Source organism: Pipistrellus kuhlii, unplaced genomic scaffold, assembly GCF_014108245.1.
Source record: "Pipistrellus kuhlii isolate mPipKuh1 unplaced genomic scaffold, mPipKuh1.p scaffold_m20_p_15, whole genome shotgun sequence".
Lineage (NCBI taxonomy): Eukaryota > Metazoa > Chordata > Mammalia > Chiroptera > Vespertilionidae > Pipistrellus > Pipistrellus kuhlii.
The window spans coordinates 39,900,086-39,927,997 of record NW_023425460.1 but is presented as its reverse complement, the minus strand read 5'-3'; the positions used below and the strand labels follow the sequence as shown (position 1 = coordinate 39,927,997).

General features: G+C 49.7%; 1 protein-coding gene across 2 annotated transcripts; it reads right to left on the bottom strand.

The window, feature by feature from the left end:
• Positions 1–190: 190 nt before the first annotated feature.
• HABP2 (hyaluronan binding protein 2) lies at positions 191–27,588 on the bottom strand. Of its 2 annotated transcripts, XM_036439093.2 has the most exons (13): positions 27,410–27,588; positions 18,946–18,982; positions 12,756–12,866; positions 10,932–11,048; positions 9,578–9,694; positions 8,707–8,826; positions 7,774–7,945; positions 6,385–6,482; positions 5,123–5,366; positions 3,975–4,117; positions 3,253–3,387; positions 1,858–2,003; positions 191–514 (listed from the first exon to the last, which is right to left on the bottom strand). In XM_036439093.2, exons 1-13 carry the CDS (start codon positions 27,464–27,466, stop codon positions 350–352), a joined length of 1,662 nt encoding a protein of 553 aa, XP_036294986.1. In that variant the 5' UTR covers positions 27,467–27,588; the 3' UTR covers positions 191–349. The 2 variants fall into 2 exon arrangements, with proteins under 2 accessions (XP_036294986.1, XP_036294985.1); XM_036439092.2 differs by lacking the exon at positions 12,756–12,866 and having other exon boundaries at positions 10,932–11,039.
• Between the last annotated feature and the right edge of the window lie 324 nt (positions 27,589–27,912).

Genomic DNA, 27,912 nt, shown 5'->3' with positions numbered 1-27,912 from the left:
AAGGGAGCACCCACTGATGTGGAGCGTTCTGAGATCCCACATTTGCCAATGTCCAAGGTGGAGGCAGTCAGTGAACTGTGATTTTCTAGAAGGTGCCATGGTGTGAAGGAAAGCAAGCACAATATATTTAGGGCTGATTCTGTCATTTCCTGGCTGACCCAGGAGGGAGCCTGATGATGGTGGAGATGTTGATCCAGGATGCCCCAGTCTGGGAAGTTGTAATCTCTGCTTAGAACATGGACACTTTGCTGTGTGCACCCTGAAGGCTCCCAGGGGTGTCCATGGCCGCCATGAGGCCTCACCTGGTCTGGGTGCTCAGGAGGAGGGGCTCTGAGGTCCAGAAGACACCTTAGAAGCCGGGCTCCCTTTGGATGGTGGCTTTGATCCAATTCAGGAACTTGGTAACTTGGGTGTAGACCCCTGGCTTCTTCCCACATTCCTCGCCCCAGCTCACTATCCCGTAGACATAGTAGGTCCCATCCTGCTCACAGGTCAGAGGGCCTCCAGAGTCACCCTGAGCGGGAAAGAGGCGAGTTCAGCTCTGTGAACAGAATGCATTAGGAGACACCCCACCTCCCATGAGGGGATGGCAGCGGGGGATGGTGTGGGCCCTCGGGAAAACAGTGACAAGACTCTTCTTAGGCCTCATGAGACCCAAGGGTCTGAAGCAAATACCAACCCATGCCCCTGAGTCAGGGAGGGCCTGGCAGAGGGGCACAGGGCCAGGCCACAGCTGTGGTCACAGCCTCATATCCAGATATGATCATGACTTTCGGTAACACAGGCATTATTAGCGTGAGTTCTCGGGGGCCCTCGACTCCTCATTCCAGCAAGTCCTGGTGTGGGGGTTGGGGGGGTACCCTGTTAAGATAGAACCCTTCCAGGACCCACAGGGCATACGCAGGGTAGGAGGGCAGGGCTCAGAGACACATGGCTAAGACATCCAGCATGGTTTATGGGGCTAGATCTTCCCGGTTCCTAATCAGGCCCTGCTCTGCTAGCCAGCTGGGTCTCCATGTCTCATATCGCGAACGGTGGTTAGCAACAGAACACTTACTCCACCCCCAGGATTTTTGTGAGGATTAATGCTTGTAAAGCTCATAGAACAATGCCTGGTTTATATCAAACCCCAACCCCACAATGAAAGTGGTGAGGAGGAGGAAGATGGCTCTGAACCACACAGCACTGCTTACACTCTACAACTGTGTAGACAGGGTTTTCAATGTTATCTCTCTTCATCTGCCTCAGGTCTTATGGAGACAACATTTTCATCTCAGATGAGGCATCTGAGCTTCTGGAATGATTTTGATACAATGGACTGAATTCATATGTTGAAACCTAACCTCCAAAGTGATGGTATTCGGAGGTGGGGGCTCTGGGAAAGGGTTAGGTGATGAGGGTGGAGCTCTCATGCATGGGATTCTTGCCCAAGTTAAAAGGGCCCTAGAGAGCTAGCTCTCTCTCTCTCCACCATGTGAGGACACAATGAGGAATTGGCAGACTACAACCCTCGAGAGGGTTTTCCTTGGATCCCGATCACGCTGGTGCCCTGGTCTCAGACTTCCAGCCTTCAGAATGGTGAGAAATAAATTTCTAGGCTTCTGTCAAATAACGCTAGTGACATCCCCTTGACCAGTGTCTCACAGGAATGAAATGCAGCAATGTAGGCAGTATGACCACTATGGTTATTGTGTTGTCTTCCTGGATTGATAGGGGTTCAGATAGACCATCCTAGGCCTGTCCTTTATGGCAGATGGGTCCCTGAGCCTGTCTTCCAGCCCAGGGCTCTAAGGGAGTCTGTGCCTGTGTAAGGTCCTGCCAGCCTCTTGCTCTCCAAGTACATTTGGAGTCTCTGACCTGGCAGGTGTCTTGCCCAGGCCTCTGCAGGTTTCCCGCACAGATCATGGTCTCGTCGATGGTGTGGTTGTAGAGTCGGCGAGAGTTGCACAGAGTGTTGGCGATCAGCTTGACTTTAGCATCCAGGAGCTGTCGGGACCCTTCCCCTGTGGGGCAGAGAGAAGAGGTGGCCACTGTGGGGACCAGGGTGGGACCCACCCCACCAGAAGCCAGCAGGAGTACGAAGAGGGCCACCAGCTCTAAGCTTCGGAAGGAAGCATCTCTCCAGGAGGTGGGCTCTGCCTACAGCTGTCACCAGGGCTTTCTGGACCTTCAGTGCTCTGCTCATCACAACGGAGAAGAATCTTTTATTCTCTCCTCTGTGCCCAGCTAGACCATGCAGTCAGGAGGACAGGGGAAAATGTCTTAACCATTTTTTAATTTCCCATGACTAGCAGAGGATTGGCGGTAGAAAATGCTTAATGATGGATGCATTTCCCTGGCTGGTCATCTACATCACCTGCTTCCAGAGCAGACATTTCCTGCCCTAAACCTCTGTTCTGCCCAGAATGCTCTAGTCAGCATGCTGACAGGGAAAGGGTTATAGGGACTACAATGATGATAGCTACAAACAGGGTTAACCCTAAATCCAATGAACCGGGTATCTTCTTTCCCCAAATCCTTCTGGCCATTTCATATACCACATGCCACTTTCTTTATGCATACAGGCCTACTCTTCATTATTAAGGACATGATGTATGGGGAAGAAATCCATCGTAAATATTAGAGAAAGTCTCATATATTAGAAGATATTATCATGTCAGTACTGTGAGCAAAGTAACACTGTGGTTGCTTTCTTAGATAAGACCAAATTCTGGAGCCAAATCAAAAGTTTGATTTAACAAAACTTTGAAGAACGCCTACTAAGATCGGCACACTGTGGGAGATGAATGAGGCCTGGCCCCACCCTCCTGGGCTGACTTAATCAGTATCTCTGTCGAATTCTATCTCCTGTCATCATGATTGTAAACCTAAGAAGGAAATATGGTTATTGGAAAACTAAAACTCAGCTGCCCAAGTGACAAGCCAAGAATCTGACTCCACAATTCATCTTTCCAATTTATCCTCTTTCCAGTCTACTTGGGGAAGGCAACAGTTCTTTATGGATACAGAGTCAATGCTTGATGGAAGTCAGGGGTCCAGGGGCAGGAGCCAGGGGCAGGTGTGATATCTGGGGACAGTCCACGTGGGTGATGAGACTTAACTAAAGCTTGAGAGATGATGCAATCTTTCTTTTGATAATACATTTTGAATATAACACTGGTTTCAAGTTCAGAAGGGCAGTTGAGTTTGACCCTTTGTTCTCTGGTTAAAATAACTCACCTGTGTCTCAGGAGACTGCGTGGCCAGACTCACCTGTTTCTGTAACACCCCAACCAGAGATGTAGCACTCGGTCCCAGAGGGAAAGGGGCCATCAGGCAAACATACAGTCTTCACATATTTGGATTCCAAAGCACAGTGACCATCCACTGGCTTTAGCTTGAGCAAAGCTAGAGAAAGCAAAAATGGGTAATTCTATCCTCTTTATCAAAGAAGCATCTGCTCCAGCTTGATTGGAAGGTACTTATAGCAAAGCCTCACTAATTCTTCCATCATTTCATTCTTTTAACTACTAACTAATTAAAAAACAACAACAGGCTTTATAAGGGAAAAAATATATTGATGAAAGAGAATGAGAGATACTGTGAATGGAAAACTGGGTAGTAAGCAGTTTAAGTCTATCATTGCCTACCAGGTGTGAGGTGTGCATGGGGACACATGCACACGATGACACTTAACACACAGGAAGCTGAGAGTTGCCATGCAAACTGAGGCGAAGAGAGGTGAAGCTAGCCATCAAATGGGAGAGGTGGGATTCAAGGCTGAGCTCTTTCACAGAACACAACATCTCTTCCCCTTAAGAGCTTGTGCATGTTTACCCACAATAGTAACCTTTAAGAACTAGCAAGTGATGGAATAAATTTTCTACCTCATAATGTCTATGAGGGACCAAACAGAACCAACCCTCAGCTTTCCATCAGTAGAGAAATCCACCCAGGACAAGACCCTCAGGAGATCCTCGCTAGAAGAGACTTGCCAATATCGTTGTGGGGAATTTCATCTCGTTCATAATAGTGGCTGTATTTGAATATCTTCTCCACCCTGAAGGTCTGCTCATGGAATTCTGTCTTCTTCAAATCCTGGTCCCCTAGTACCACCCTTAGATTCTTGGCTTTTAGGCTGCAAGGGGAAGTAAGATGATCAAGAAGGAGCCCTGGAGAGACTGTAGCCAAGCCCTGGCTCTGCTGCTGGTGAACTGTGTGACCTTCTGTAAATGGCCCGACCGCCTGCAGACTTGGCATCCTCATCTGTTACCATTGTCTTGTTCACAGAATTCTGCTGTGTGGTCCAAATGGGACAACACGAAGAGACTGTTTTATTAATTGAACAGTCTTTAAATACAGGCTGTAACTTGTATCCTGTCTCCTGAGGGACCTCTCATTCCCCACAGGTTTTGCTAAAGAGCAGCCAATGAACATCTTAAACAAATATCGTTGGTAGATGCTTATGTTTGCATGTTTGACCCTAGAATCCCTGAAAAATTTGTCTAAGAACAGGGTGGACAGGATGACTTTCAAGGCCACCACCAGATCCTGGCTTCCATGGGACCAGCCTTGGTCATGAACTTAGGGAAGTCAGGAGAGGTAGTAAGTCTTCAGGCTCCCAGTGGGTTCTGGCTTCTCTGAGGCACACAGAACCGAAGACACTTGATCTGGGAGGCTCACTGGTAAGGGCATCAGATGGGAGCATGTTATTGTTTTGTTCTGTCCATATAGGACTAAAAGTTTAAGGAAGCAGGTAGGTCTGGGTTCACATCCCAATCACCTATTTCCTTATCATGTGACTTAAGGCCAGGTGCTAAACCTTCCCAAACTCAGGGTCCTTGTTTATGAAATGAGAGTAACAAATAACTCTTTGCCCAAGTATTTGCTGAGCACTTGCTCATACAAAGACCTATTCTGGGCAGGGGGACACTAATTCATAAAAGGTAAAAATCCCTGTCCTCCCTCAACCTGTCTTCTGGTGGATTGTCCTGAGAATTAAATGCCATAAATACATGGAATTCAAAGGTATGCATTCTGCCACCTTCTTTGCCCTTGAAGAGCAACAGATGCTGCTCATATGGGAAGGGGAGAAAACACCATGGACCAGGTCCCCTCTCCTCTGCTCCCAGCAGGCACCTACTCAGTACAGTGGGCAGCAGTGAGCACCCAGCAGGGGTGGATCAGAGTCCCCCCACAGAAGTGGCCCTCAGGCATGAAGGTGCTCAGTGACAGCGAGTTCTGCAGGGACACCTGCCACGGGTGCTTGCCGGCCGTGCTCTTAAAACCTCCGTAGATCCTCTTGATTTTTCTCTCGGTTACCTCAGTCTTCCCGCATGAGTCAAAGCCTGGGAGCTTGCTCAGGGGCTCTACTGGGTCGATAATGTCTGTGGGACACAAGAAAGACAAATCACGCCATTCACCCTCCCTCCAGGTCCTCAGAAGGACCTTGTTAGAGGTATGACTTTTGAGTCTAGCAACTTAGCAAGTGTCCAGAATTGAGAGATGGGTGCACACAGGGTGAGTAGGTAGTAGGCACACAGTATTTGCTGCGTACATTGATTAATGTAAAGCAAGTCTATAAAGTTAACAATGAAAAGACGTGGATGTAAATATGTAAATGCATCACTGGGCATATACTTAGCTATCATTAGTGCATACATTGGTCTCTTTCGGTATATAGTGAAAGAGATCCAGATGAAGTAAAATGGGGGAAAATAAGACATTTGCAGAGCTAACCATCATACAAAGTAGTAAGTGTTATAAGGATGGTGCCTGGTTTCTTTCCCTGAAGTTTCTGAGGAGGGGGAGATAATGCTGTACTTAGGAGGTCATGAAGGACTTCCTGGAGGAGGGCTCCTTGAGTTGGTTCTCACAGAATGGTGGGATACAGACAAGAGTAGATATGAACGCAGGGTTACAGACAAAGGTAATTTTAAGAGCACAGAAGTGAAACTGTCCAAGGAGGCAATCCCATTGGTCATGATGGAGGGTGCATTGTTCCAGTTGTGGGTAGAGAGGTAGGCCAGCGTAGCCTGGAAGACTGTGAGGCTGGAATCCAGACTGTTTTGTATCCTGAGAGGCTATGGGGGCCCAGCCAATATTTGGTCACCATTGTACACCCAAGGTCAGGCATAGTTCCTGGAACACAGCAAACAATCAACAAATATTTGCTGAGTGCACTAACTTGGAGTTAGGAAACACGAATTCACATTTATGCCACTGGCCCAAATTTACAAAGGTCTCCAGGTCTGCTCGATCCAGCAGTTGGGTCACCACTAGGATGAGGGTAGGTAAAGCAGATGTGGTGGGAAGACAAAGGTGGGAGAGATGGGGGCCAGGAACATCTGTCTATGGATCTGCATCCTCCCCACCACCAGGGCCTCTGGACAGCCACAGTCTTACCTAGGGCTGGGCAGGCTGGGACATCACAGTACTCCCATTTCACCTTTGCACTGTTTGCTTTAATGAAACACCAGGGCTTTTCGTCTCCATCTGGGTTTCTAAAACAAAAAACAAAGTAACCCAGGGTTAAGGCTTGGTGTACCCACTGGACCTCATTACGGGACCTTTGGGTAGAAGAGTAACACATTTTTGTGTGTCCCGGCATCACAGGTTAGTTCTGACATATAAGGGTGGTTGTAGTTTTTTGGCAAAACCTTAACTTCCAGAGGAGAATCTGAAGACCAGGAAGTAGTTCATGAACCTTGTGCCAGATCCATAGGACACATCAAATTATTTGTAGGAAAAGAAGAAGTGATATCCTTGGCCCCAACATCCAAATTCCATGCATGGGAATTCTCTGAGAAAGGCTACTGAGGGGATCACCCTGAAGACAGCTCCATGAAGGGAACAGCTCAAGGTGAGTGAAAGTGGAACCAGTTTAAAGCCGTACAAAGAACTCTCTTGCTTAATGGAACCATTTTAGAACCATACAAAGAATTCCTATCTCTTAGATCACATGTGTCAAACACAAGGCCCGCGGGCCAAATCCATCCCGCCAGGCCTTGCAATGTGGCCCGCACCGCGCTGTCATCACTGCACTCCGCTGCGTTTCCATCACAATGACAGTTTATGACTGTTCAGTAAACCATTCGGCCCGCGATTTAGGCTGGATTTTAGATTTTGGCCCCTTCTCTGATTGAGTTTGACACCCCTATCTTAGATAAAGATCATGAATGCCCTTGGCCTGACTAGAGAGTGAACAGTGAGAGAAAGCCAGCAGAATGGTCTGGAGATACCAAAAGAGGCAGAAGAAAACTTGTTGTCACCTTTACTTGGGAAAACCTGAACATTCTTGTGGCGAAGACTGTAACACTCACCAGACATCCAATTTTCTTCTCTACATTTCTCCCTTAAAGTTATATGGGACCTCATGACACTTTTTGGTCAGTGACATATGTGTGCAGAGATTATGTGTCATTTCTAGGTTGAAGTGGTAAAAACAAAGCAAAACTCCCATTTTTTCATTCTCTTCCTTCTTGCCCGTCTTAAGTAATTGGGTCACTTTGTAAAGCTGAATCCCCCACCCCCTACCAACCCACATGAAACATTAGTGAGAAATAAGCTTTTATGTATTCCAGGCACTGGGGTTGGGGTTTGTTTGTTACAGCAGCATAACTTAGCCTGTCCTGAGTATGAAAATCTCCCTAGAAAGAAAGCAGATGAGTTCCAGTGTTCTGTCCCAAAATTTCTAAGCTGGCTCAGGAAAACCTGGAGCAGCAGAAAGAGACAAACTAACCCTTACACTGACAAGCGACCAAGACTGAGCGTAGGGAAGAAGGTGGTTTTTACCTGCAGAAGTTGTGCTCCCCAATCCCGTGGGCCTCAGCATCCTCCATAAATATGTTGTAATGCTCTTGCAAGAGGAGGTGGGAGTTCCAATGGAGGCATGAGTGCTGGTTGATTGTCTTACTCACTTTCCCCCGGTAAGAGTAGCCATCACCAACATAGCAGTCATCAGAACCTTGGAGAGAGCAGGCAGGGATGTGAAAACAGAGAGCAACTGGCATGCTGCTCCCCAAAAGGACTTGGCGGGTGTGTCAGGGGGTGAGATGATTGGGCCTGAATATTGATCACCCTGAGAGTTCACTACAAAGTCCCAAAAAGAAGGGGCCTTGAATGTCCCACATTTTACCCAGCTCAAAAATGTGAAATAACCCTCGCTGGTTTAGCTCAGTGGATAGAGCATTGGCCTGCAGACTGAAGAGTCCCACGTTTGATTCTGGTCAAGGGCACGTGCCTGGCTTATGGGCTTGATCCCCAGTAGGGAATGTGCAGGAGGCAGCCAATCAATGATTCTCACTCATTATTGATGTTTCTAACTCACTCTCTCTCTTCACCTTTGAAATCAATAAAATACATATACATATATATATATATAAACAGGCAAGCAAAAAAAAAAAAAAACCCTATGAAATATAAAGTGCTTGTGGGTGGAAACTTAGTTACTTAACTTGGACTCTCACAAGATCTGGTGGCAGGTGGGTTGAGGCCCAGAAGAGACCCAAGTGGATCTGAGTTGCCTACACTCTAGCCCAGTTTCTTACTTTCTCTACCTGGAGCCAAACACACTGTATGCCCTCAGGTTAGAAGGCTGAGGCAATAGCAGAGTTTGGGAATCTTGTCTTGAATCCCATTCTGGAAACAAAACCCAAACAAAACAGGATTCTCAAGGCTCCGCTGGTGGCCCTGAGATCCTGCCGAGGTGGTGGCAGGTATCCATACCTATTTCACAGAATTTCCCTTTGAACTGGTTGGGACAGGCACAGGTGAACTTGGATCTTCGCCGTTGCCGGGAACAGGTGCCACCGTTTTGGCAGGGGTTTGGCCTGCACACAGGAACTGCTGTGAACACAGGAAGTGGGGCCAGGAAGGCTCTTCAGAATGAGTTGCGGCCACATCTGAGATGACGAGGAGACACTGGTGGTATTCTTCTGGTATCCATCATTTCACAAAAGATGGGTCACCCAAGGGACAGACAGACCAACTGACGCTCTAGTAAATGTGCACATCAACTCAAAGATCATCTACAAATATGGATGAGGCACTGTGAAGAAGGCCACGAAGTGTGTGCAACTACCTGGGTCACGCAGTAAGGAATAGCAAGAGGCATGGACAGGCAGGCATTTGGGGATCAGTCTGAGCCAAGCTGAAACTTGGCTATCCCCCTTTAAGGCTGTGTGACTGTGAGCAAGTTAGTCAACCTCTTTGAACTTGACTTTTTTCATCCATAAAATTCTTCTCTGTAGTGTTTTAGGGAGAATGTGAGAGAGAATATAAACCACCTGGGACAATGCCTGACTCAAATACTGAATCAGTCTAAATGTATGCCCCACCATGGGCCATTCCTGTAATAAACCAGGGCTGACTTCCTGGAAGAAGTGATTTTTAAGATGATTCTTTTTGGGTGGGAAGGAGCACAGATCAAGTAATTCTCAGTAACTATCTAGGTATGACGAATCTTTAAAACTCCTAGTTATAATGGCCATCATAGATGTTACTAGAACATCAAATGTATCTGGACTGTAGGGTGCAAGACCCTAGGCATAAGCCATGGCAGAGAAAGCCTAGCATGGAAGGGACTGCCAGCACTTACCTGTGGAGCAGTCTGGACCCCTGTAGGGGTGTTTGCAGGCACAGCGGTAGTAGGGAGGACTCTGAGTAATGAGACATTCGCCCAGGCCACATGGGTTTTCCTTGCACTTGTTTTTCACTGTAGGAGAGCCATAGAGAAGAAGGTCCAAAGTATATGACATTATTGGGGGCACATTTCACTTAGAGGGATACCTGAACAGTACCATGTTTGAGGACCAGATGGCTGATGGAGAGTGTGCCCTTGTCCATGGTCCTGAAATACCTGCTTCTTTTACCCTCCATACACACCACTCCCCCCACCCCCCCCCTCTACTCCCCCCGCCCTGTCCCCAGACAACGCTTTTCTCTAATCTTCAGGTTATTATGATTGCTTCCCAGTTCCTTCCGGTGTTCCTTCCCATACTTTCTCATTTATTATTCTATCTTGATAAAAAAAAAAACACACAAAACACCTTGATAACGTTTACACCTTTAACAGAGCTGCACTTTGAGTTTCTCCGTTTCATAGCTGATTTTATATTCCATTTACATCTCCCTGCCTTCTTCTGAGAAGGTAAGGGGTGAACTCAGATACTATGTTTATATCGATATGCCAAACCATCCAGGACCATTTGTGGGAGGCTTTGTGGGGTTGAAAATGGAAGGAATAAATAAAGAGGACCCAGAAGAAAGAAGTCAGCCATAAAACCCTATGTATGTAAGACTTCCACTGCCTCCCTCGCCTTGGTTAGATGGTTGCTAGATGGAACAGAATCCAGGGGTGCAATTAGCCCACAGGAGTTTCATTTGTCGTGCTTATCGTGCTCCCCCAAGAACTCATTGAAGGTAGACACAGGCCTTATCAGGGTCCCCATGAATAGGGAGAGCAGGGAGGAAGAGCATGGAGCCAGGCATTAGGCACCAGGGCTCTAACATATGCTCTTCTCCTAACTAGCTGTGTGGCCATGAGGAAGTCTCCCACACTCTCTGGGCTCTCTTTCTCTAGTGGAGTTGAGTGGTATGTGCCCTGACATGCTTCCTGCTCTTCCATTTGAGAACAATGTTTCTCTGGTGTCATTTGTCTAAACATTTAAACCAAAACAAAGAAAAGTCCTGAGTTTGGAATATGTCTTAGTCAGAGTCCAGCTCTTACTTCTTCTTAGCCTCCATATTCTCATCTGTAGAATGGACACACTAGCCCTATTTATCACGCAGGGGTATGGATTCAGGGAGAATCCTTGCCTGTGACCATGCTGAGGAGTCTATATGCTCGTGGTGACAGTCCTTTCTGTGGAATCACTCAGTCCTTCTTTACCCCATTGACTTGGAGAAGGAAACGGCAGAAGGAAGAGTGAGTCCAGTGAGCGTGCACTCACCATTCTGGCACCTGCTTCCAGAGTACGGGGCCAGGCAGTTGCACTTGAAAGTGTCCCCGCTGATGAAGCAGGCCCCACCGTGCTCACAGGGGTTGGACAGGCACGGATCTGAGACACCTGGACAGAAAGCAATATTTGCAATAAACAGCACGCAGGCGAGAAGCCCCCTACGTACTCACCGAATTTCAGTCTCCAGCCCAAATGAGAAAGTAACTATGTAATTGGGGGGAAGGGACACAGACATGGCCCTTAATGAGCAAGGAAGCCCTAGCCGGTTTGGCTCAGTAGATAGAGCATCTGCCTGCAGACCAAAGGGTCTCAGGTTCAATTCCAGTCAAGGCCACATACCTCAGTTGCCCGGGTCCTGGTTGGGGCTCATGTAGGAGGCAACTAGTTGATATATTTCTCTCACATCATTGTTTCTCTCTGTCTTTCTCTCTCTCTTCCACTCTCTCTAAAAATCAATGGAAATGTATCCTCGGGCGAGGATTAACAAAACACAAAAACAAAGCAAAACAAAGAGCGAGGACAAATGCAGTCACCTGACCAGAGAGAGGGATTCAGGCTTGAAAGAGGACGGGCGAGAAGGAATGGTGACTGTCTCTCCTCGGCCTGGCTTGCGAGGGGGTCTTTCTCGTTGAGAAACTCCCCTTTTCCATCCTCAGTATTTTCCTCCTCCCAGTCTCGCTGGGAGTGCTACGGGGTCTGTCTCTGATGCTGAATGCATTTCACAAGCCTAAAGACCTCCCCTACTCCCAGGGCCCGGGGGTGGAGGTCAGGCCTGGGGAAAGAAAACCCACCCCTAACGGAACACACGCTTTCTGAACATCAGGCGCGAAGACCAAAGGCAAGAGGGTGACAGAAAAAATTGACGGCAAGGAGGAAATGACCCAGTGGCCTTCATCTTTCTTCAACTACTTGTTCAGTTAGATTTTGTCATATTTCATCTGTGCCTTTGGCTTTTCATGGTTGTCTGAATGGATCTTCCCTCAGGGAATTCTTTATCCTTCTGTTCACACGCATTGTTCTTTGGTTCAGGGACTAGGATCTCTGGGCCCAGCTCTTGTTTTGATAGTCCCTTCTGATGTTCCCCCGATGCCCCATGTCTTAGCCCTGCCTTCCAGGCCACTTCGCACAGTTTCACAGCTTTTATTCCAGCGGCTGACTGCTTTCCGTTTCTTCTGCTGCTGTAAGTCACATGGCAGTGCTTGGGCCAGCGTCTCTTTTTCCTTTCTGCACTGTGGCTCGGTTAAGAAGCCACAAAAAACCAAATGGGGCAGAAGCACACATGTGAACACACACACACACACACACACTCACACACACTCACACATCCTACAAACAAAGCAAAGCTTCTAAGAGGAAGAAAAATACAGTGCAGGCAGAAGGGAAGGGACGTGCCAATGCCAAGTGTGTGAATGCTGCAAATCTTACGCTTATGTTAACTCAGATACTTCTCCCTAATTAGGACCTAGCTATCATGAAAGCTCTGGTAATGATTTTGACTCTGACTCGTAATCACAATGTCAGGAAAGCTAGATGGTGAGGCACTCGCTTGTGTATCAACTTGACGGGGTCAACTCCTTTCCTGCTTTCATTGGCTTCACCTGTCCTTTGAGGGCAAGAGAGATGGTCTCGAAGGACCTCCTCAGGCCTCGCAGTATATAATGGTAGCTGGAAAAATGGCCAGTTTTTTTTTTTTTATATCTATTTTACAATGCCCGCCAGAGAGCAGGAAGGGAGGGAGGCCATTGCACAAGGTAACACATAAATTTACCTCTCGTGTGCTGCCCTCCTCCGGGGCGGGAACAGCATGGTACCTACCCTCATCTTCGTAGTACCACTCAGGATTGTTGGAGTGGTCAACAGTACTGTCCGTGCTCTCTTCCTGGGTGTAGTACTCAGAGCTGTACTCATAGTTGTCGGGAGTCCAATCTGCAGGGGTAGGAACAGGACCGAAGAAGAAACCCTAATCGTTACATCAGCCATTTTATTTCACTGAGCATTTCTCCCTCTCCCCCCAAGATTTCAAAGTCCTGAAGGAGGAATCTTGTGTCTTTCCAGATCCTCACACTGATGGGGTGGACAAAGAGGTCAAACATCGTGAGTTTCCATTTGGAAGAAGGATGTTGTCACCCCTAGCAAAGCAGCATTGGCCCTGGACAGGGCCAAGAGCACCTGATTGGCAATGGGAAGAAGCCAAGTTCTGGCTTCCCACTAACTGTGACCTTGGACAAGGCAATTGTATTCTTGGTGTCCCCGTGTTCTCATCCGGAAGCAGCATGAAGATGATTGGAGCCTGAAAGGTCTCCAAGGTCCTGTGTAAGATCTGCCCAGGTCAAAGCCAATGGCATTTAAGTGCCCCATCGGCTGGTTCTATGAGTGAAATTTCTCAATTGGACTTTATTAGTCACCTGAGCTTAATGAAGTCAAAGAAACTACACTGTCCTCTTGGTCACAGCATCAAACTCTCCCAAGTTGTGTCTAGAGAGCCATCACAACAGCTAATGCTCATTGAACTTTTACTGTGTGCCAGGCCCTGTACTAAGCATTTTACATGAACCTTCGATTTCATCCTCATAAAAATCCAAGTATGTTATTACCTCTATTTTAGGTTGGGAAACCTGAGGCTGAAAGAGGTTAAGTAACTTACTCAAGGTCACATAGCTAATAAAGAGCAGGATATACATGAAGACAGTTTATCTCAATAGAACCCCTACATTGAACCCTTGGTTGCTCGGCTGGCCTCTTATGGGCCTCAGGTACCTCTACACTTGGCCTTGGGAAAGGGGTCCAGCCATCCCCATGGAATAGCCAGCCTGCTAATTAGGAATCACCCAACGACAACCCAGAGAAGGTTCATGGATCCTGCCCACTGAAAGGCAGGGCCATCTATGGCGTACCCTCAGGTGCAAACCTCCTGCTGGGCCAGTCCACTGGGAAGAGCAAGTGTGTGTGAGACTGGACTCAAGTTCATTGATGTGGGGCCTTGGAAGATGCTGGAAGTTCTGTGGCTCATGGAGAGAAGTTTGGGGTTTGCAGAAAGTTTGCTGGGGGACTGAGCAAGAGGGACGCTAAGATTCTTTCCATTCTGGGTGGGCTGCAGCATGTGCTAAAGGTGCTTTATGGGTGCATCACCTGGGAGGGTTGCTTCGCCTCTGAACTTAAAACTTGTTTTGTCCTTTCTCTTCTGTTGGCACTTAATCCCATTGTCTAGATTTTTTAAATGTGCACTGTACACCATGGACTTGGCTGGCTCCAGCTGGCAGGAGCATGGCAGGCAGAAGCCGCATGGAAGCCGTCCAGAGACACATATGATAATGAGGCCAGCTCACATGCAGATAGCCGACTTGAAAAGGCGCTCCCACCGAGCCAGCTGATGGCTCCGAGGACCGCACTTTACCCAGGCCCGGTTATCAATCGCATTACCTCACTCGTCTCTCAGTCATCCCCTTCTAGTCTTTATCTCTCTGGCTTTTGAAAAATCGACTTTTGCACAATGGCTGTTTTATATTTCCCATTAAAATGGAACTATCTTTTTATTTCCTTTTTGAATCTGCCAACTCTGGTTCCTTGCCAGAGTTTCACCTCATTTATCACAGTGTCAAGTCGAGACTCCCTTTGCTTGCTCATTATTTCTCCCGAACTGCCTTTCCCCACTCAGAGAATGCTCCTGGAGGAGGCCACCTTCCAGGGATGAGGATCTGGGTTGAAGATAAGGCCATTGTCTTCCTGGAGCAAATAAAGTTTCTTTCCATCTAGTCTGATAAAGCAGAGGGAAAGTGGGGGGGGGGGGGGAATGTTTTTCTGAGTTTGACATAAAAGAATTCCAGCTGACATTTGGGAGAGACAATGGGGTCAGATAATGAGGCATTGCATCACCCCTTTCTTTCTCTTTTGCTTTGGGGAATGCATTTTTGTTTTTCTCACAGGTGTTTATAGATAAGTGCCTTCCGATTGCTCCTGTCATTTCTCCCATCAGCCCCCTGGGTGGAGGGTCAGACGGCCTAATCTTAGCGAGGCCACTCAGAATCCATGCCTTTGCAGGTGGTAGGAGAAGAGAGTTTCACATGGATGGAATGGAGTGACTTCTCCTGGTGACAGGGCAAAGATGAAGTGTCTGCTGGACGATTTTGACTTGAATCCAACCCTAGGAGTAAGGTCTGCTCTTCACTCGGGGAAGCTAAGCAGGGGATAAACTGGGTAGGCTTTGAGTCATGGTGCTGCTATTCTCCAGGGCCCAGGCCTCGGGTAAAGGTGGACAGAGGCCGCAGAGCCTTGGCGGGCCCAGGGAGCCAAGGTCGCTGGGAGCCATCCAGCTGGGTGCTGTGCAAAGGGCACTGGATCCTTCCCACTTGGGGTGGGCTGCAGCATCATTGGGAGAGTTCTTCACCTTCAAACTTAAAGCTAATTTTGGCCAGGCCACTGTGGTTCAGTGGTTGAGCATTAACCTGTGAAGCAAGAGTTCACAGTTTTGACTCACAGTTGGGGCACATGCCTGGGTTTTGGGCTTCATCCCCAGTAGGGGGTGTGCAAGAGGCAGTTGATCGATACTTCTCTCTCGTGATATTTCTATCTCTCTATCCCTCTCCCTCCCTCTCTCTCTCTTAAATCAATAAAAACATATTTAATAAAAAATAAAGACAAAATATTGTCTTTTCTATCCCATTGCCTAGGTTAAAAATGTACATTGCACACCTACAACAGGCCAAGTATTATGCCAGGTGCAGGAAGGCCTTGGGAACAGTGGGGAGAAAGTAATACAAATAAGAGGGGATGTGGCCTCCGTCAGAGGAGCCTCTTGTCTGGGTGGTGGGGGAAGAAAGCCTGCCAAGGAAGGAGATGAAAGGTCATGCAGAGGTAGGGAAGCCAGATGGGGCCAAGTTCAGGCCTGGGAGCCTCAAGTTCCACATTGGCCCTCCACTGTGGTCGGAGCCAATCTGATGGGAAACACGGCCCTGGCTCCACCCCTCCCTGTAGCCACACCTTTTGCCATGTGACTTCACAGCTCCTCCCACCAAAAGATAAAGCCCTTTTCCCTGGCCCTTGGGTCTGGGCTGCCCTGGGGACTTGCTTTAGTCCTTAGCGTGTGGTGACAGTGTGCCTGGGCTTCAGGAAGCCTTGTGCGAGCCCCCTTCTCCTGCCCACCCCCCCTCCTATGAGCCCCTGTGACTGCCATGTGAACAAGTGGAGCCTGTTCTATAAGTGGATGAGAAGACATGAGGGGCAGTGGTCCCAACCAAGGCCTCGGACATGTGAGGAAGCCTAGCCCACCCACCAGCTCAGCCTGGTCCAGACCAGAAGAGCATGGCTAAGCCCAGTCTACGTTGCCAACCTGAAGAATTAAGATCTAGGTACATTGTTGATGGTCAAAACCATTAAGTTGGAGGAATAATGACAAATGGACACCCAGGGCTTGATTAGTTTTGGGCTGCTCATGGGATTAGAATTTTAGATACTAGAACATTCCATGGCCCAGGTGGCTGCAGAGGTTACGTTTCAGGGTCAGATCTCACATGGCCCTTCTCTCTTGCGGCTGCTATTTAACTCCTATCAATGTGTTTCCTCCAACGAGGTCAGTTGTTGGTTTCTTAAGAGCAGGGCCATCCCTATTTTTCTTCCTACCCCACCATGCCCTATATACACCTAATGTGTGTGTTTCACAGATTAATTTTTCCCTCTGTGACCAAATCCCTTCTTCTATTGGCCTACACACAGCTGTACCAGCAAAGATGGTGTCTGCTTGGAGCTGAGTACACAGGGAGTCTAGGAGAGAAACTATGATATTTGGGTCAGATGTTTGGTGAGAAAATGCCTGTTGAGCTCTGCCAGTCTAGAAACTTCTCCAACTACTTTCCTTGGTAGAGAGGGATTACAGCCTAACATTGAAATTTGGTCCCACTGGTGGGTTGTAGAACAATAGTCCAGGTTCAAGTACAGATTACTTGAGACTTTCTCTGGGCTGCAGAAAAGGGGAGAGCTTTGGGGGAGGATGCAGCAGCTGTCAGAAGCACATCATATTAGGGATAAAGAGAAATCCCTGTGGATTTGTGTATTGTTCAGAGTCTGTTTCTAGAATTTATCAGGGAGAAGAGCAAGAGCTTCCTGCATTAACCCAAATCATCCTAGCTAGAGGTCATTATGTAGCTAATATTTTCTCTGTCTCAGGCACTATCCCAGATCAATGTGCTGCACGCCATCTTTTTGAATCTTGAGATAACCCCACGGCATCGGTATTATTATTGTATTTTGCAGAAGGGGAAAACCTAAGGCAGAAGAAGGTGGCATCTGAAACCAAGTCTACCCAACTCCAAGACTGGGATGCCCTCTGAGGGCTTATGTTTCATGAACCCCCATGGGTTTGGCTTCCAGGAAGTAACACGCACTGGAACATTTTCTGTAACCCGGGCTCCTGGTCCCTCGGCCCGGATCACCGTGGTCCAGACCCCAGGTCTTGGAAAAACTCCAGAGTCGCTGTGACGGAGGCTCTGCAGCTGCTCCAGTTAAAGAGCTTGCCAGATGTGTGGAACGGAATAAAAATCCCTGGAATGCCGTCCCCATTGGCGTCATCCATCACCGTGGCACAGCCGGTTCCTCCCGGGGCCTCCCCGAAGCCCCGGCCCTGTCCGTCTGCATTTGACGCTTCCAATCCGGCTGACAGGGCGAGCCCAGCGGAGACCCTCCCTGGCAGGCGGCGGGACAGCTGATGGATGGGCTCAGCCTGTGTCGCTGGGCAGAGCTGAGCCAGCTTTGAAGAGGCATTTCCGCAGGCCTGCTGGCTGTCGCGTCACCTGCTTTGGGGAGATGGGCAGAGCCTGCGCCGTTTGATGGCCACCTCCCCTGCCACCCCCTGGGCACCGTGGCGTGAGCACCTTCTCCTCCAGCAAGACCCTGGCCGCGCACTGTCTCCAGCAAGATCAACGTCAGAAGCAGCTTGCCCGTGGATGGGAGACGGCGTTTCCCGGGCCATGTTGTGGTCCAAAGCCTGGGGGGACTCTGACAGGTTTCATCAAAGCACAGCCCCCTGTGACATTAACTCAGACACCAACCGAGGTGTCTTTTAAGCCTAAGCTGCCCTTTGCAGCGAGACTCAGCCCTGCATCCCACCCTGCTCCACGGCCAGAGGCTGACAGACACCTGAAGACAGACTCAGAAGCCCAGGGGTGGCATGCCCCAGGGTCCCTTCCTCTACTCGCCACCCTGCCAGGAGCTCCTGGCAGAATTCTCACCGAGCCCAGCACCTCGGGATGTTAACCCCAACCTCCTCCACTCCAGGCTAAGTTGTTCTGTAGCCCGTGTTTACATACCCCCCGTGATGGGGAGCTCACTACCTCTCACGAGCCAAACAGCCTATTCAGATTTCTGGACAACTCTGACGATGAGGACGTCCTTCCTGTTTCCAGGTCAAATCTGACGCTACAGACTCCACTCTGTTGGGTAAGAGTTTTGTGACCACCGTGAATGAATCCACTCCTTTTCGGAGGCCTCTGCTCAGTGGGGCCACGGCTCCCAGTGGTTCCCGTTGGTCACTGCACAGTCCAGGGCACCACAAGCCCACGGTCATGGTACACGTATGTTGCTTACAACCTTCCGGCGGAGGGCAGTCCAGTGTCATGAGGCCAAGACACCTCTTAATTCCCACAGTGTCCAGCTCATGGGTGAGGAGTGGGGCTGCTTTGCAAACACTTGGGGAGAGCGCGGTCCCTGGAGACTTTCATGGCCCTGTTTTGTCACTGGGGGACCTCCAGTTCTGCCGATCTGTCCCTCGGACACCCAGGCCAGAGAAGCCCTTTTGCTGGTGCCGGAGCAGTTAGTGCTGAAGGCCCGGGAGGGAGCAGCGGGTGGCTCTGGACCCTCCTTGGAGTCCGCATGTGGATGCTAGCCACGTGTGGATGCGACATTTTTGGACCATTTGAACTCGGAGGTGGTGCCCACACTCCATGCCTGGCCGCCCTTCCCCCCATTTCAGAGCCAGCCGGTAAGGGGTGGGAGCCCCCGAGATTAGCACACTCACCTGGGTCCAGGTCTGGGAACAGGGACATCAGGGAAAACTGGAAAACAAAGTGACACAGACAGAGCCAGGTGAGTGAGTCGCTGAGCCGCTGACGTGCCCTCCAGCAGGCCAGGCGGCCCCTGCTTCCTCACACGTATTCACCCATACCCAGCACCGTGCTGGCACATGGCATTCCTCAAAGAGTTTGTGCGGGATAAATGATATTAACAGTTCCTCCTAGAATGCAATACCTACCAGAAAAAGAGAGCTTTCCTCATGTAGTCACTGGGATATTTCTTTCCACTTAAGTAAAGGGTCAATAACAAGGGCCCTTGGGCCAAACCCTGAAGTTGTGGTTTTTATCAATAAAGTTTTATTGGAACACACCAGGCCCATTTACTGACATGGTGCTAACGGCTGCTTTTGTGCTGCTGTTGAGGGGAGTTGTGACAGAGATAATACGGCACCAAGTATGCATCTGGCACTTCACAGTCAGCATGTGCTGACTTCTGACTTGGAAAATAAGAGGTCTGTGGCCCAAAATGATCCCCTTTGGGCCCTGATGGCCAGAAAGCTGGTCACCGCGATGCATCTTCCGGCGGCCCACGTCTATCTAGGCAGCACAGCTCTAACTTGTTTTTAGTTCTGCTTCACTGTAGGCTTCCTTACCCATCTGGGGAACAAGGCAGATGCTAAATTAGGAAAGGAAGGTAAAAAGAAAGAACGCATCCCAACACGAGGTACCAAGGGCAGGACATCAGCAAGCAGCGCCCTTGGCAGCAATGCCTGTCCTTCATGTACTCGCAGGGAACATGCCTGGCCTTCATGTACTCGCAGGGAACATGAAGGTCCGGGTGGCGGGCTTGCCATGGAGCGGCTCACCAGGACTCTGCAAAAATGCCAACGCTGCATAACACAAAAGGATGGGAAGACTGCTCTTCACTGAATGAGACTAAAGAGACACAGCACCGAAATGCAGCGTGTGACCCTTGGTTGCATCCGAGAGCTTTAAAAACAGCCAGAAAAGACATTCTTGGAACAACTGGGAAATTTGAACATAGACTTCTGTGAGATAGTATCATTGTCTCGCTGTTGAATCTCTTGAGAGTGACAAGGGCATTGTGGTTCTGAGGGAAAGTGTTCTTGTTCTTAGGAGATGCTGAAGTGTTAAGGGTGCTGTCTGCAATTTAGCTGCAAAGGACTCGGCACACCAAACACAGAGTCATACACGAGAGAGAAAGAAAGAAAGCTACGTGGCACAATGTTCGTCACTGCATCTACCTGGGCGAAGGGTATTCATTGCATGAGTCTTGCCACTTTCCTGGAGGTGTGAAAAATTACAAAATAAAAGGTTGGGGAGGGGAAAGGAAGGCGCAAAAAGGAAGAGAGGCCGTCTGCTGCCTGGACTGTGCCTGGGTGATTGCCTCCCAGTCCCTCAGCCCTATTGCTGCAGGAGATGAGACAAGGGAGGGGTGGTTTGCTTGGCCGGGATGGCAGGTTGATAGTGGGAGGCTCGGCAGAGAAGGGCAGGATCTGGTCCTGAGGGTGGTCTTGGGCGTGGGGTACTTGCACGGAGAGCATCTGGAGTTGACATCTCTGGGCTCGAGTGTCAGGGCAAGAGAGGACCTAAAGGACGAATGTATGCTGCACCCCATCACCCTCACCCTGTCGCAGCCAGTCAGCTCTGCCTTGGACCTGGTCCTCCCCCAACTCCCCCATCTTCCCTCTATCCAGCTTGTCTGGAGGGCAGAGCCTGCCCTCTCTGCCTGTCAGCCCTTCGGAGACAGATCCCCTTGACTTCTCCTATTTGAGCTGAATAGTGTGGGCCTAGCCTGGCTGCCAGCAGTGCTGGGACCGTGGGTGAGCCTGGAGGAAGGACGTCAGGGAGCATTCGTCCTCAGGGCGCAGTATGCAAAGGCCCTCCCAGACCAGTACCTGGGCCAGGCAGAGTTCCACATCTTAGTTCTAAACTGGAGCCTGAGGGACAGCCAGGTGCTGTGCTGCCCATGGCCAGCAGGTGGCAGACGTGCCCTTCCCAGGAACTGAACTGGAGCTGAGAGAAACCAAACAAAAAGAAAGCCCAGCAGGACCTTCCTGGACTGGGATGGGGTGGGGACTTCTGATCCCATGGCTCTCAGGGAGTCTGAAGCAGCTGCCGCCCAGCTGTGCAGCCTGCCTGCAGGTCAGCGGGTCCCAGGGATCCGAAGAGGCCCACTCATTTTGTGCATCACTGGGTCCACAGCGGAGAGAGGCTATGGTGAAATGTGGCAACGGGCAGTGCAAGCACCAGGCTGGACACTGGGAAGACCGTGTGGGAAAGGTCAGGTCAGTAGCCAGTTATTTATGCCCTGGATCTGAACCTGACCTGGGTGATGGTGGGGGTGGGAGGGGAATGAATAGATGAAATATTTGTCTTCTTTCATTCCATTATCTTTAGTTCAGTTTCTCCACACAGAGACAAGGAAATATATGACCAAAGTCCATTCCTGGAACTTGCAAGTCTGAGAAGGGCAGCACAAAGAAAGGAGAAGGAGGAGGAAGAGGAAGAGAAGGAGAAAGAGGAGGAGGAGGAGGAGGAGGAGGAGGAGGAGGAGGAGGAGGAGGAGGAAGAGGAGGAGGAGGAGGAGGAGGAAGAGGAGGAGGAGGAGGAGGAGAAAGAAGAGGAAGAAACTATGATCTCACTTTGACTAAGAGCTGACAGTGTGTCAAGGACTGTGCTAGATGTTTCACATGCATTCTGTCTTACTGATTGCACACAATACTGATCAGTGAGGCACTGTGATTATGTCCATTTTAGAGGTCAGAAAATGGCTCAGATCTTGGGCCTGTGGAACAAAGGGTCCTGGGTTCGAGTCAGGCCAAGGACATATACCTTGGTTGAAGGCTCCTCCCTGGCCTGGGCCCTGGTCAAGGCACATGCAGAAGGCAACCAATCGATGTGTTTCTCTCACATCAATGCTTCTTTCTGTTTTTCCTTCTCTCTTCCACTCTCCCTGAAAATCAATGGGGGTAAGGATTAAAAAAAGAGAGTAAGAAAGAAAGAAAACAGGTTGGCAGGGATTGAGTTGGCCAAAGTAACTCAGCTAATAGGTGCTGGAGCCGAGATCAAATGGAGGCAGGTGTACACCGGAGCCCTCACTCATAACCTCCATTGCTGAGCGGACCATGTGAGCCCCTGCGTAATGAAAGGATGGAGGAGAAGCAGACAGAAGCTCTCCCTAACCCTGAGAGAGAGGGCGCTGAGCCAGGGTAAGGGATTGGGCCCATGTTCTCCGAAAGCTTTGTGAGAGGCCTGTCCAGATGAGCTAAGGCCTGGCCGGACACGGAGAGGGCCATTAGCCAGTAGGTGCCGGTGAAAGCTGGGGAGTGAATGAGTCTGGGGTTTGCCACGTGGACACAGGCCCCTACATTAACCTCCTGGGCCCATCAGCCTCAGCAAATATCCTGGGGGCTCAGGAAAGCACCTGCCTGCTGCTGGGGACCAAGTGCACCCCTGAAGCTGTCCTCAGGCCTGTGCTCCCCACGGTGTGGGACCCAAACTGATTTGACTCCTGGTCAGGCTTGACGTAACATCCAAATACAAGTGAAAAAGTCATTTCCTTCTCGATTTTAGTGTCAACCCTTCACAAAGTGACCCGGGGATGGGGGTGGGGTGGGGGGTGCTGGTACATTTTTATCGTCTCCCTCTCGCTAATCTCCCCTTCTACCAAGGAGAAAGCAGGCTGCAGGCTCTGAGCGTGCGTGAGCACTGCAGCCAGTTAGAGCTCAATGACACCCTTTTGTTTTCTTTGATTTTTTTTTTCCATCTATAGTTGTGGCGGTTTCCTTTTAAAAAATGTGTCTATTTAGCTGGAGAAAAGGTGAGTCTGTTTTAACAAAAGTATGAGAGACTAGTCTGGGCTTTGACAAGATTTCTGAAGGTGGACTCATGCATGATTAAAAGTTGGGAAGCACTGGCACTAACTGGCTAGCTGTCTGGAAGACTGGATCTGTCTGGGACGAGAAGAGAAGCTTCAGGGACTGTGAATGGAGCCTGCAGCAGGAGTAACCTGATTTCCCACCTGAATCGGGAGTCTCAGGCCCCGGCCCTCTGACACTTTGCACACCACCTCAGACCAGCACATTTGTTTCTGGGTAGCGCTTGGCGTGGCAGCCTCCAGCGCAAGAATGGGCACACGCATGGCACTTGACATCGGGCAGACCTGGGTTTGAATCCACAGCTCGGGCAGATTCTTTAACTCCTCTGGAGCTTGGTTTCCGTTCTGTGGAATGAGGGTGGCCGTGGTCCCTGCCTCATGGGGCTGCTGGAGGCTTTAATGACATAGTAAGCCCACAGCACATAATAGCTGATAAATAGTTGCTCTTATGACTGTGGTGATGACCAGTAGCCACTGCTGTCAGTGACTGGGATTCTTGACATTTTTGTTTATGGATTTTTTGCTAATGGTGGAGCCACTGAGAAGAGCTCACTCGGCACAGACTCTTCTGGAACTAGTTTGTCGGGTCACTGTCACGTCACACAAACCTCCCGCCCCCCTTTTTTAAAACCTGGGATCTTGGCCAAGTCCTAAGCCGGGAAACCTTGTTATATTAATTATGAAGAAAAAGCATGTTTTATTTAAAATCCCGGCTGCCGAATATTCTGCCACACTGCTTCCCTGTGACAGCAGAACGGCTTTTGCATTTAGCAGACCCTAATGAATTTGAAATGTCACCGTATCTGGGCCTAGATACACATGCGACTCCTGAGACCTGGTTTCCCTACGTCCCGGGCTACAGGGCCAAAGCTAACGAGGCAGGCTCGTGCTTACAATCAGTTTTAAAAAAATCGATAAGCAGGTGCCATGTGAGTCAGGCCCTCCCTTTGCCTTAAGATGGTGGGTTATGGCAAGAGGGAGGGCTGTCCCCTAAACCTGCAAGAGACTGGCATTCTAGAGCATCGAGGCTTGGAAAAGAGGTACTCGCATATGCCCATCCAAGGCCTGCTTCGTCCCGAGGGCCACAAAGATTTGGGTTCTTGAATCAATCAGCGGCTGAACCTCTTACTTGACCATCCAACATGGATCCCAGGACTTCAACACCAAGCCAACTGGAGAAAGCCAAACATCACACCATCTCACTTATTCATGAACCCTAACTACCAAAATGAACTGACCAACAAAATAAGACCCGAAGCAGGGAAGCATGGAACAGGCTGACATACCTCAGTGTGGGGGTTGGGGGGGACGAGAAGAGATAAACCAAAGAACTTATATACTTACTAGAGGCCCAGTGCATGAATTTGTGCACGGGTAGGATCTGGCTGGCCTGCCCCTATCAGAGCCAGGCTAGCCGGGGGGAAGGGATGTGGGAGGTTGGCTGGCCAAGCCCATCCCTGGTTGAAAATTTTGCATATTAGTCTTTTATTTTATAGGATATGCATAACCCATGGACACGAGCAATAGGGTGGTGAAGACCTGGGCGGGGGCATCAGAGCTGGAAAGGGTTAAGCGGGGAGGATGGAAAATATCTGTAAAATTATCAGCGCTGTGCTGGGACAGTTGTTCAACACTGACCGGTGAAGATAACCAATTCTAGGCCGGACAGAGAAGGCTCTCTGAATGGGCCCCGGTGCCCACGGCAGTGATGTTTGCCCTATACCTCTTTGGATGGCAGATATTTGAATAAACATTTATGCTAACGATGAGTCAGAGGCGTCATCATGAGATTTGCTGCCTGATCTGAGTTCATGGGAGGGATCGAGGTGTCTTTCCACAGGTAACAATCACAAACCCTGTGACCACGTTTCTTTAAATTTTCAGAGGTCTGCTGAGTCCTGCCAACAAGTGCCCTGGTCTAAGAGCCTCCTGTCCCTCCAGGAAGGACCACAACCCTGAAGCAATCTCATCTGGAGCTGGGGTCCAGGCCAGAGAGCTTGTCCAGACAGAGGGATACCACCGTAGTCCCAAACTCAGCTCAGCCACTTCCCAGCGGTGTGGCTGGAAGCAGAGCCACTACTTCCTTAACTGTAGAGTTAGTACCTGCAGCCCTAACCATTTTGGCTCAGTGGATAGAGCATCAGCCTGCAGACTGAAGGGCCCCAGGTTCAATTCCGGTCAAGGTCATATATTATACCTTGGTTGCGGGCACATCCCCAGTAGGGGGCGTGCAGGAGGCAGCTGATCAATGTTTCTCTCTCATGGATGTTTCTAACTATGCTTCTCCCTTCCTGTCTGTAAAAAAAATCAATAAAAATATATTTTAAAAAATATTAGTACCTACGTCTCAGGGTCCTTCCAGAGGTGAATGGTACCTGGGGAGCACAGAGCCTGGCACACAGGATTTCCCACAAAATGGTAGCAGTGGCTATTATTTTTAGCTCCATGGGGCAGGCCAGGCCACCCAGCCCATCTGCTAAGTAGCCCCTCCCCCTTGTGAGCCCCCCCTCACCCCCCCACCCCCCCGCCCCGAACTCTCCAAAGCATCTGAGCCACTTGGCCACCTTCCCCTGGATGTCTGTGTCCTGGCTTGTGGAACACAAGCCACCTGCCTGGCTCACATCTGGGGTAAGAAGCATTCCAAAGCCCGAGTCCTCTCCTTGGAATTGACTAAGCTCATTGCCTGAAGGCTAGCTCTCGCATTTTCTCTTTCATCCATTATTGACTTACAATTTCATCGCTCACACTAAACATTCACTGGGGCTTGCAAAAAAAAAAAAAAAAAAAAAAAAAAAAAGGATTTTTGGGGACCATTATCTTTTTGTGAACTTCAAACAGACTGTATTAACTTGCCTCCTCGCCTGCAAACTTTTTAGGATTTAATTCTTTCTGACGGGCCCTTTCTCTGGACCCCTATGGGCCTCTGATAATTTCTACCGCTTTTCTGTAGACCTGGGCGATATTTCTGCCTGGTTCCGGCCCCAGACATCCCACGAGCAATCAGGATGGAGGGGGCTTGATAACAACGTGCCGTTTGCGGCCAGCCACACCACTTCCAGGAATTGGCACTGGGAAATAAGCTCCAGGAGAGCCGCTTGGCAGCCTAAGACAGGGTGGAGAGAGGCTCTGAGTACCATTTGCCAAAAGGGGAGCCGATGTTTTTAAAGCATGTTAATCAGAAAACCTGGAATTTAATCTGTTTCCTGCAGGAAAAGGCCCTATGAAGGAAAAATGGAGAATAAAATGCAAAGGTATTTAATGAGATAAAGAGGTTATGGTTGTTACTTCAGTTCCCATAACCTGCTCGTTCTCTGCTCCTCCCCCAGGAAAGGGGAGCCTTTTCTGATTTTTATAGACGGCTTGTGTCCTTTCTGGAAATGTTAAGGGAAAAGAGCTAGCGGTTCGTGAAGGCCAAGGCCGTCGCCTCCTTCCATCCATCCTGACCCTCCCTGAGTTTGTGAGAGATGATCACTGGGTTAGCAGTACAGGAAACGGAGGCTCAGAGACATCGTACTTGCCCAACATACCGAAGCTAGAATGTGGCAAAGCTGCCATTCCAAGCGAGGCTCCACAGCCCGCCCTCAGGTCGCCAGCCTGGAACTCCAGGAGGCTCTCCGTGTGCCGAACGACCACTCACATGCTGACCAACCACTCATGTGCCCACAGAGATGCGGCTGACACGCCTGGACCACCAGGACAGGCAGCAGGAGCAGCACTTCCACAGCTCATCCATCTGTTCCCAAATGACCTGAGTTCCCCATGCGAGATCCCCTTTCCTCCCTTGCTCACCACAACCTCCGTGGGCCCTGCTCACCTTACATCACTCCGGTCACTGTCACAGGGTAAGGGGGTCACGGTCACAGGGTAAGGGGAAAAGCAATACACTGTCTCCAAATCTAACCCGTGTGAGTCAGCCTGCTGCCGGGCTCACTGGCGGCCTGCAGGATTCTCCTCCAGGGCCAAAGCACAAGGATGCTTACCCTGGTGTTGCCCCACAGAGCTGGGAAACTGGGCGTGCCAGCATGCACAGAGAAGGACTTTACAGCTTTCCTTGGCTTTATTTTTTTTTAATTTATTTTTATTGATTTCAGAGAAGAAGGAAGAGAGAGGTAGAAACATCAATGATGAGAGAGAATCATCGACCCGCTGCCTCCTGCATGCCCCCCCACTGGGGATCGAGCCTGCAACCCGGACGTGTGCCCTGACCTGGAATCGAACTGGTGACCTCTTGGTTCCTGGGTTGATGCTCAGCCACTCAGCCATACCCTGCTGGGCTCCTTGGCTTCTTAAAGAGGGCCTGTGGTCTGTGCCAGGTCATGACCCATGGCCTTAGCAGAATTTCTTACCCCGTCCCTGTCTTTGGGGACAGTTCCAAGAGAGCTCAAGTCATTTGCACGGTTTTATGGGATTCGGTGCTCAACAAAACCACCCCAGGCCTGCCTCACCCCTGGTCATCAGGATGCATTGGACCCGACAACACCAGGCTTTCTGGTCACTCCTGGCCCAGCTGGCTTGGTCTTCCTACCAAGCTCAGAGTCTGTCCACCACGGGTATTTGAGAACACTTACCCCGAGGGCTGTCTTTCCCGCCAGAGCCAGAAGCAGCAGGACACGGAGATCAAACATTCCGGCAGACGTCTTTGTGGCTTAGGGACTCCCGTTTTGCTCTAAATTAAATTTCTTTCCGTGCCTTTACGGGGGGGAAGATGCCCGTCCCCAAGGATTCAGGAACAAATGAAGAGGATGCAAATTATTAACTAGGCATCAGATACTGTTTAATGTTTAATGTTTTGCAAACCAACTAGCTTGATTAAACAAATGGTGACTTTGGGGCTGGGCTGAGTCATAGGGTGGTTTCTTTTCTGGGGGGAAGTCTCCAAAAAAGGGAGCCGAGACAAGAAGCCCCCAGCTGCTGGCTGCAACTGGCAGGGTGGGCTGAGGGTGGGGGTGGGAGATGGGAGGTGGCATAGCCCAGTGTACAGTGCGGGACGGTTAATAGCATCCCAGCGGCGGGACCAGAGCCCCAGGTGACCGGAAGTTTCTGCCGCCGGCCTCTGACATTGCAGATTCGC

Excerpts from the sequence above, each read along its gene's own strand:
- HABP2 (XM_036439093.2), bottom strand. The coding sequence starts at position 27,466 with ATGTTTGATCTCCGTGTCCTGCTGCTTCTGGCTCTGGCGGGAAAGACA. Across the intron at positions 11,049-12,755 it reads GTGGTACTACGAAGATGAGG|GTGTCTCAGATCCGTGCCTG; the intron begins GTAGGTACCATG and ends CTTTCTGTCCAG. Across the intron at positions 3,388-3,974 it reads AATTCCCCACAACGATATTG|CTTTGCTCAAGCTAAAGCCA; the intron begins GCAAGTCTCTTC and ends TGCTTTCTCTAG.